General features: G+C 38.3%; 1 protein-coding gene across 1 annotated transcript; it reads right to left on the bottom strand.

Moving 5' to 3' along the window:
• Positions 1-2754: 2754 nt before the first annotated feature.
• LOC128358764 (F-box/LRR-repeat protein 14-like) lies at positions 2755-5283 on the bottom strand. Its single transcript, XM_053319148.1, has one exon. The coding sequence runs from the start codon at positions 4774-4776 to the stop codon at positions 3565-3567; it is 1212 nt and encodes a 403-aa protein (XP_053175123.1). The 5' UTR covers positions 4777-5283; the 3' UTR covers positions 2755-3564.
• Between the last annotated feature and the right edge of the window lie 5276 nt (positions 5284-10559).

The following is a 10559-nucleotide window of genomic DNA, read 5'->3' as shown; positions in this document are numbered from 1 at the left end:
AGCTGCTCTGAACAAAATGACCGTTGAGTTAGTGTCCTCAGCAGAAACTGAGGAAAGAAGTGTCAAAAAAAAAAAGAGAAACTTTTGTGTCAAAACAATGTGTGAACTACAAATGTTTTCAAACCGTGACTGTGTAATGGGAGCGTACTTTTCTTGCATTAATTTCTAATTGTCATTTTTTAAAATATATTTTCACCACATGGTGTTGTAAATGTATTATCCTGCGATTCCAGTGTTGTGCTGTTTTCTTTTCTTCTTACCTGTTGTGTCAATTATTTAGTTGGTTGATGTCAAAGGCAGACTGCACCTGAAGGGACAAAAATAAGTCTCCAGCCATCACGGCCCTCCTGCTGTTATGAGAGGAACGTAATGTTACGCAGCAAAACAGTGGAAAAACTGCATCTGTCTGCATCCTAAGAAGAAAAAAAAATGTTTTCTAACATATATGTCCTGTATGTGGTTGATTTACAGATACATTTGGATGGGTGGATTTTCAGAGTGAATTAACAGTGTGCAATGCTGAAAATAAAACCCACCCCTGGTTTTGGAGGATGGTAGTTGGATGCTTGTTTTTGTACTTCAACATCTTGTCTTGTCAACCCTGTCGGAGTAGAGATTGATTTCTCTCCATCCCTTTTAACCCCTCTCTCACCTTTTCACCACTGGTTTCAGAGGAAGAAGGCATTTTTTTTCCCCAAAGTGTTTTATTTCCCTTTCTTTGGCCTGTGTGTCCCCTGCCCTTGCCTTAATGTCTCGTCATCTCTTTTCTTGACTCTTCATTGAGGAACACAGAGCTGATTAAAGGGGCTTCTGTCAAGTTCATGGTATTTTGTTTTTTTCCTTTCTTTTGCATTTTGTAAAAGAAATGTACTGCCTTCTGTCTGTTCGTGTTGAGAATCAAACTGTGTAAAAAAGAAAGCAAACCAGACATGTTTGTGAGTTATTTGGATTTTGTATGTATGTAAATAAATAAATTATAAGCCTTGTTTTCTTGTTGGTTTGTTTTTGTTTTTGCTTGAAACTTGAAACAACCATCATAGCAAAAAGTTTAACTTATTTATTTCTATTTATGTAATTAATGTCTAGGAAAGAAAAAGTTGATTTGCATGTGTTGAAAATTATATACTTTTCTATAATACAAATTGTAGTTTTTATCCTACCCACACAAGGATAATTGTCTCCTTCAAACTGACTGACAGCGAGCCCCCCGATAGTATATTATACTTTTAATTAGGGCCCACGGCAAACATGAACACAGGACCCCAATTCCCTGGTATTTTTAATAAGCACTAATTAAAACAGAAATGATGATGTGAAGTCATTAGGAACAGGTTGATCGACAGTCATGAAAAATTGGAAAGATAGAATAAAGCACCTGTGAGATATGGCATGTGCAGTGATTGGGGTCTACAGGTACCCCAGTTGGTAGGATTAATGTGAAATATTTGTGGAATAGACTTTCTACTCTGATGATGAAACTGGTAGGCCTAAATTACCTGTCTGTCAATTTTGTATACCAAGAGAAATTCCTAATTTTACTTTCCTTGTTACCAAACCGGGTCACTTGTCAATAGAGTTTTCTGACATCAGCCTCCATATTTAATTTATAGTCTGAATAATTGTGGTGCTTTTTATTGACTCCCAGTATACAAGCAAAAGATAGTGGAATCAAATCACATGAAAACTTCTGTGGAGAGTGTCAATTAAACACGGTCTTACCAGCTGTTTAATGTGCCTACCTGAATATTTTAGTGCAGACCTCAGTCAAGTGTTCATACAGATGCCAAAAACATCTGTCAGAAAACCCTTAAAATACTTGCTAGTTTCATAGTTTTTTCATCCCTGAATCCTCACTGTTGTATCAAGAACATATGAGACTCTGAAAGAAAAACATGGAGGTTGGACTGAAGTCTTCCTCAGCTAGGAGAGGTAGAAACTAGTCAGCATGGGGTTTTGAACCTGTTGGCATAGTTTTGAATTATTTGAAGTTTATACTACTGCAGCTGAGATTAATACTGAGTGAAAATAATTGTTTCTATAATATTTAACATAACTCAAAGATCCACAATATTTTCAATGCGGTTTTGGGATAGATGTATGATGTGAATTTCCTTCGCCTGCAAAGATGGCAAGGATTGTATGTTTGGCATTATATGCTGTGATTAATATGATTGTCTCCAATAGAGCTACAATGATCTGTCAACAATCACCATTTTAAAAATTAAGTACTTTTAGTAATTTTTTAAGCAAAAATGTCAAACTAGCTGATTTCAGTTTATCAAATGTGATGATTTAATGCATTTTAAAAGAACAAATAAGATTTTCTCATTCCAGCTTTATGATAGTATACTAAACATATTTGGGTTATGCACTGTTGGTCAGGACAAAATACGACATTCAAGGACACCACCTGGTAAACTGCTGATCTTTATTTTTCACCATGTTCTGACATTTAAATAGACCAAATTGACTAATTGATTTAGCAATAATAAATCATTGCAGCCTGAGTCTGTAGCTTCATTACATCATTTCCTTTTAGACTTAATTTAGTGGTGGCCCTTCAGATACTTAAATGAAGAAATCAGACCATGCCAAAATAAATCTGGCTATTAAGACTCAACTTTTACAGATGAAAAGTTTCAAAAGGTGCACTAAACTGCACAAAACAATCAATTAATAGTCGTTAAGACAATTGCTTACAAATAAAAGACAAAAGTGAAACATATTTGCCATCTTTATTCATAAATATCACTACTGTATGAATATAAAACAATCTTAAATTACTGCTTTTTTTAAACAAATACTCTTGACACTATTGTTGAAAGCTCCTCAGGAGAAAACCACTGATGAACAGTTTAAGATATTGCATATAGCCTTGGCAGCTGTTAATTACTACGTCTTACTGTAGTTGTGTTGATGAGTAGCATACTGGAACATCTGATACATACTTATTTCCTCAGGAATATGAAACATAGCCGACTATACATTAGGGAAACAAAGACAGACGGGAGCGATCCACCCACTTCAATTTGAAGTACAATTTTGTCAACAACAGTCATTCAATACAAAAAATATCGGTTACATAAGTAAAAAATACATCAGCCTAAAAAACATTCTATCAAAACTTCAATCCAAGGTAGTCCAGCCTTATTGTTAAGAGTTAAAATGCCTAGCTATTATTCTGCAATGAGATTTTCTTTCATTTAAATACAAAAATCTCCATTGGTATGTGAGTCATAAAAATATGCAATGTAATCTAGTATTCGGCGATAGGCACTCCTGTGTTGGATGGGTGAGGTAGCTAGATAGTAAGAACTGTACACAGGCTGAGATTAAACAATGTGCATCAAAAAGAGAGAGAGCACAAAACTGAAACATAACCAGAACAGGAGTGGAGTACTGCAGCGGAGATAAACAATATTCCAGTGATCAGTGCTGATTCCCTCTCCTTGTTTTTTAGTCACAGTATAGAAGGTAAAATTAAGAATGGACACAGGCAGTCCCTCTCAGTACACAACTAGCACTATACACAATGAAGCACATGTATACTGATCAGGAGAGCTTTCACCTCACTCTCTCACTCTCAGTCATCTGCCACAGTCCCAGGTTTAACACTTTAAGGCACGGGAGCTGTGTTATCCTTTCCAGACCCCTCTTTGTGATCTTTGTACAACCGTACAGATCAATCCCTGTCAGCTGGGTCAGATGGTCAGCTATCAGCTCCAAACCCTTGTCCGTGATTCGTACACACTGTCCAATGTTGAGAGTCTTTAGTTCGTGCATCTGTCGTACCATCCTGTTAATGCCATCATCACTGATATGGCAGGAGCAAAGAGAGAGGGACTTGAGCTGATACAGTCCCTGGGCGATGTATGCCAGACTCTGGTCCCCGATCTTATCACAGAAGGAGACATCAAGACCAGAGAGCCGGAGGGAGCCCATGGCCAGATGCATTATCCCCGTGTCACTGATGTTATCACAGGATCGCAGGTTCAGGCTGCACAGGTGGGTCATGTGCGACAGGTGGATCATCCCTGCATCCGATATCCCCCCGCAGAAACTGAGGTTGAGCACTTTGAGTTTGTTTAGGCCCTTTGAGACATGTTTGAGAGAAAGGTCAGTCAGCTTCTGGCAGTCCTGCAAGGTCAGCTTCTCCAGAGACAGGCAACCCTCCGCAGCGCTGCGGGTCATGCCAGACAGGTGACCGATGCCCACATCTGACACATGCCTGCAGCTGCGCAGGTTAAGGCTCTTGAGTCTGTGCAAGCCCCAGGCGACCAGCAACAGGCCGGTGTTGGTGATGTTGCTGCATCCCCCAAGTTCAAGCACCTCCAAGTTTTTGAGGTACTGTGCAATCCTGCCCAGACTGGAGTCAGTGATCTGTTTGCAAAGGCTGAGATTCAGCACCCGCAGCGACGGGATGTCCTGCACAAAGGCATGTCCGAGTCCGTTGTCTGTGAGGTTGAAACACCCACACAGGTTAAGGCTTTCGATGTGCGGCATCCCTTGAATCACGTAGCTCAGACTTCGCCTCAGGCTAAGGATCTGGACTTTTTTGATGCCTCTGATCTGCAGGCTGGGGAACAGGGACGGGTTAGCTCTCCGCAGGTGCAGCTTGGCTTCCACCCCCCTCCACACAGACTTGTGGTAGGACGCGTCCCTCCAGGCCGCGCACACTTGGGCTACTCTTCCTTTGTCTTTAACGTCCAGATAACTGAAAATAATGGCCAGGATCTCTGGGAAAAGGCACGATATATGCGTCTCCATTTCAAACATGGCTGCAAATGGATGGCTCCGAGCAGCAGAGGTTGTTCGTGAGCGACAGTATCGTTACTGCCTCGGTTACACTCTCATGCAGAAGTTGCTCGACAACGTTAGCTAATGTCAGCTAGCATACGCGCAGGCTAAGTGAGCTACGTGTGTGCCGCGACACAAATCCACCCATCTCACAGCAGAGAAGCTCACCATTCAAGTTCAAAAAAACATCATTGTGGAAAATAACTACAGGAGGCACAGTTCTTGAGTTGACAACGTGGAAGCAAATGCAGGAAACTCCGAAAGGCAGTCGCAATATTTACCTCGGAAGCTATGCTAATGCGACTGAGCTAAATGTCGGCGTAGCATCAATGCTAGCTGTTTAAACTTGTGAGTTTCCTCGTCCAAGCCGTCCGGAACAACTTATTCTTAAGTCCAACTCCTCGCAAAGCGTACCCAGGAACTTTTTCCGTCCGTGGAAACCTTCATCTACACAGCAGTACTATCGTATGAAGGTAGCCGCTGAAGCATTTCATTTCCAGGATCCCGGATCTCCACAAATGAATAAAACAACTGTGAGCTCACAGCGAGGATAGTTGCTAGCCGGCGGCCCCTAGTGGCAGCGAGGAGTATCGCTGCTGCTCAATTTTAACCGCTAATTACACAGTCGCAGCAATGATAGTGTGCATATGACTGTATTCAAAATACAATCACACGGTTTTTAAGAGTAAATAATGGCTCTTGAACAGTGTTTGACCAGTTAGTACTGTGTGAGAAGCTTATAAACCCCTTTCTTGTTATTCAGGATAAAACAATGAGAAAAGCACACTAGGTTAACATAAATGTTTTTAACATAAAAGCTTATATTCAACAGCTATTTTGTACATATATGTGCGTGAGTCATGGTGTGAGAATGAAAATATAGATGAGCAGAAACAGCTGGCCAAAGAAATATACAATGTACAGGTAAACTTGTTGATGTTGTATATCCAGTATTATATTGGCGTGTGGCTGGCAGGGTTGGGAAGATTAGGACTTTAGAAATGTAATCGCCTCAAATATTATTTATGTCATGTATTTATGTGGACATTATATTTTTGGTTTTGGAAGATTTGTCAAGTGGACTCTTTCCCTCTCGGTTGTGTGCAGCCAGCCAGGTACGTTTATTTCTGTTATGTTGTATCGTGCATATGTGTTTACATTGTGTATATATAAAATATGTCTTAAATTTGCACACTGTGTATTTAAACAGTTCGACGGTGGCTTATCATGGTTTATGAGGAAGGAGGGAAATAAAGTCACCTGTAATTGAAGAACCGTGGTATTTCCTGGAGAGAGTGATTGTTAAAGATTACTAATTACCCTGTTTAAAATGTAACTATTTCAATTATGTAATCAAAGTAATGTAACCTACTACATTTGATTTCTGTTCTAATTTTCTAACGAATGTTTTAAGCTGTTGGGGTAAGTGTACCCATTAAGCCCACCAAAATCTAAGTTCAGGTGTTTTTAATGGGTACTGACTTGATTTAAAAGGGAGATCATTTCTTATAAAGCAACATTTAGTTCATGTAGATTTTGGAAAATAAAGACATCTTATGAAAAATGTCAAAAGTCTTGCATGAGCTTAATTGGAACTGTGACACCATTTAAGCCCATGTCATGATTTATTTGCATAATATTAAAAAATATATTGTTTTCAAAGAATTAAGCAATGTGGACTGACTCGGGGAGATACAAATTCAAACGAGAACAAATCAAAAGCATCAGGATAGCATCAGACGGCTTTAAAGAGCACTGACTGGAAATGGCAAAAGAAGGCATTGTGTACATCAAAAACATGCAAAGCAACAAAATGAATACTATTCAACATATAGCCCAAGCTTTTTACAGAACATATTCTGATGTAACCCCCTTTATAATCATCAACATTTCCATAAGTAACTGTAATTTAATTATACATTTTTTCTCAATAACTGTAAAGGATTACAGTTACATTTATTTTCTAATTAAATTATGTAATTCTGTTATAGGTAACCAGTTATTCCCCAACACTGCTGGCTGTTTACTGTGCTGTACAAGAGTGCATGGCAGTGCAAAGAACATTGTTATGAATAATGTATGGTGAGTACAGTTACTATATACACAACAGAGATGTGCTATTTCTAACGTACATTCATTGCTACATCATTAGCATACTGTATAAGTAACACTGTCGCCTATAAATAAACACACTTGTCTGAGATCAATATTATTGTCAACCTAAAATTTCAAAAGCAAAACACAAGTATGGCCCAAAGCTGCTTATTGCTGCATGCAGCAAACTGTTAACTGTTTGCTTATATTTTGGGTAGCGGGGGCTCAAAATTCTACTCTGTGCTTACTGCCTGAATACATTTTAAAATCAACTACATGTTATCCAAACAAACAAATGACAGGTTGGATGACTTTTGAAAACAATTCATTTATATAGCAGTTTTTAAACATTAATGAAAAAGTGTTAAAATCCCTTCCTTCTTGCACAACATAAATTAGTATACTGTGAAATAATTTCAAAACATGTTTTGTTGAGAACATTCACTTAAAATGTTAGACTGACTTGACTGAAATATATAATCATCACATAGAGTAAATTTTGTTTTACACCTTTCCCAATAATTGAAACTCCATACTTGCATTATGCATATTTTATATCCCTGATATAATGTTGTTTGCAGATGTCTTCTAATCTCTAATTATTAATGTTCTATCTTGGAAAAGATCAGCAACATAAATATTTCAGTGAAGCAATTGTTTATGGAGAAAAATTGGATCTCAATGTTTTGCCCTGCAGAGAAGATTGAAAACAGGAGTCATGAAACCATATTTGCTGTTGGAAGCTTTTCAAGGATCACTGGCAACCAAAGATGCAGCCTCATTGTCCTCATACAGCTGAAGACAGTCTTTGAATTCTCATACTCTCAGAGATAAAATGGGTTAAAAAAATGTTTTTCAACTAAAAACGATGTTAGTAACATGTTTATCAAGTTTTTAATAATATATTTCTTATACATTTTTTTCTGGGACTGAAAATACATACCTGTCCATGTATTTAAAATGATGATATATAGTAGTAGTATTAGTAGCAGAATAATAGTTTGTAGATGTGTATTTGTGCTCACCAAAAAAAATGTTTTACTAAGATATTGACATTTACTTAGAGCACATGATATGAATACATATAGTATCAAATAACAATAAGGGTATATAATATATTTGAAAAATGTCATTCTCTGTCTTGAAAGTCATTTTAATTCATTTAACAATAGCAGGGCCACAAAAGTGAACAACTTTTAAAAAACAAATAGTAAAAACAAAGATCATACCTTCATCCACCAACTCTGATAGCCTGCACAAACAATGGCCTTGCCAATGTCCTCTCTGGTGTTGCTGTTATTTAATGTTACTATGTATATTCATACCATTTGATCTTAGTAAATGTTAATATCGTAATAAAACATGTTTTGTTTTTTACCTCAATTAATTTCCATTGAATCACTTCTCATACTGTTGATGCATGGTGTCCACTACAGTGGACACATGGCTGACACCCTCAAAATACAGTATAATAAAGAAAAAAAATATTGGCATGATTTTGCGCTTGTTTAAGAGTAGAAACAAAGAGTAAAAAAATATTACTAAGTGAATTAATAATTCATGCATGAAAGGGTTAAGTGCCATTTGGTAAAATGTTTTTGTCCTGGCAGGAAGCCCAGAGTTACTGGAGCGATGCGTTCACTGACCTGCGTGGCCACATCTGGTTGCTGGGCGGACACACAGTGGGTTCTTTACAATGACTGTTAAGGGTTTTAGTTTGGGTAGGACACCACTGGCAGGATGTGTCAGAGTGGCTGCAGGTCCCGAGTGTTTGTGCGATGTTCTGATTTACACAACATTAACACAGATAAACACAAGGTGAACACAATAAGTCCTGATTTTGCACAATACAATGCATACCAATACAAAGGCTTTAAGCAAATAATACCTTTATGCTTTGTAGTGCTGCAATAGGTTATCAAATCAGTGTGTTTTTTTGTTAACCTTGGAGTACATAAGGTATTATTTTTTATTTTTTTGTCGACACAAAAACAAATTACTTTAAAAAAAGACAAGTGCATGAATTTACAGGGAGAAAAGTTCTGGTGATGGCATATTATTTTCATAGAAGGAAAAGATTTAAAGGTCTGGCTAATGCTGAGATATATTCACACTGAGTGAAACCCGAGAGACAACCAGGAGGTCCAGGATCTGACAGCAGGATAGAGACTTTATGTGTTAGTCAGTAGACAGAAGTGACTGAACATTTCTTATAACCACGGAGAGAGTCTGAGAGACCGAACTGTGGTGTGTTGTTTTAAATGTTTGACAATCAACTCACAGCATATTCAATTCAACTGAGAGTTATTCATTTTATGTATGTTGCATTTATTTTAATGCTCTGACATTTCTGGTCAGCCAAACAACCAGTGTGAAGTTAATGTAAAACTCACCTTTGACCTCCAGGGGCACCGTGTGAAATCCAGAGCCTCCTGAAAACAGGTCACTCGGGACAATGAAATAATAAATATCTACAATTCCTGGCATGTTTCAGGGCTCCTGTCTGGCTCCAGGCCCCTGATTCATCATTTACTCCCCCAACCCCCTAACCCTCCAACACCCCAACCCCGGAATGTTTTCCTTGATTTATAGTACATGGATTAATCTTAAAGGAATTACTAACATAACATTTTCTAAAACGAAGGAATAAACCATTGGCACGTAATGTGGAAAACATGAGCGTCTGTTTTGGTTTGCATAATGTGGGTAGCTGAAGTCCTATCCTTTATTGACTACATGATAGTGGCGCTATAAATACCACATGCAGTATGTATAATGATTCTGTGTCAGACACCATTTACTTCATCTTGGGCAATGAAGCAAATGAGCTCTTTTCCTTTCATTATCATCTCTGTCTTGTGAATTATGTATGTTGTTCATCAGGCCAAAGACATTAGGTGTTGTAGTTTGTGGTGACAAGAATACATGTTTTGGATTTTCATGACCATCCCTGATAGCAAAATTGCCGTGGCCCAGATCCAGCCCACATCTGACCATTTCGGCACTTTCATCCAGCCCACATACCGCATGGAATGATGACTCTGAGGCCATGGCACTGCCATATGTCAACAAAACCAGATAAACCAGAACTAGCCCACATCCTGAATACACATACCCAAGATCCCTACATCTTAACCCCAAAAGGCCATCATTTGATTTGGGATATTTGGGATATTTTGCCATTCTACTTGTTGGCAGTGCTGCATCATTTTCTGAAGTGGCCCACTTCCATATGCTATATGGGATACTCTTGAACCTTCATATTGTATTTCACTTATAATTTAACAAAGACGGAAACACTCACTGAGATCCGATGTCTTTAGATGAAAACATCAAAATGCTGAGAACTCTAACTCCTCACTGAATTTTGAATGATCAGGTCTGTATACCTAAAGGTGTCATTCTGTACAAATTATGTCAGAGAATACCACATGAAGAGAAGAATTCATTGGGCTGGACTATCCACTTGATGGTCACTGCCTGCTGTGGGAGACCTGAAAGAAAATATGACCTCTTTGTAAGAAGGATTCATAGAAGGACCAGATTACACTCAGTCAGTACTAAATATTTGTGATCCAAATATAAAGTTGTCTGCTCTTTCCTCTTCTCTAGGACACAGATCGGTGAAACCTGTGGGGGTGGTCCGGGTCTGAAGTGGGCCCCAAAAC

Source organism: Scomber japonicus, chromosome 5, assembly GCF_027409825.1.
Source record: "Scomber japonicus isolate fScoJap1 chromosome 5, fScoJap1.pri, whole genome shotgun sequence".
NCBI lineage: Eukaryota > Metazoa > Chordata > Actinopteri > Scombriformes > Scombridae > Scomber > Scomber japonicus.
The sequence above is the reverse complement of the archived record's forward strand: the minus strand, read 5'-3'. Positions and strand labels throughout refer to the sequence as shown.

Coding starts and splice junctions, on each gene's coding strand:
- LOC128358764 (XM_053319148.1), bottom strand. CDS start 4,776: ATGTTTGAAATGGAGACGCATATATCGTGCCTTTTCCCAGAGATCCTG.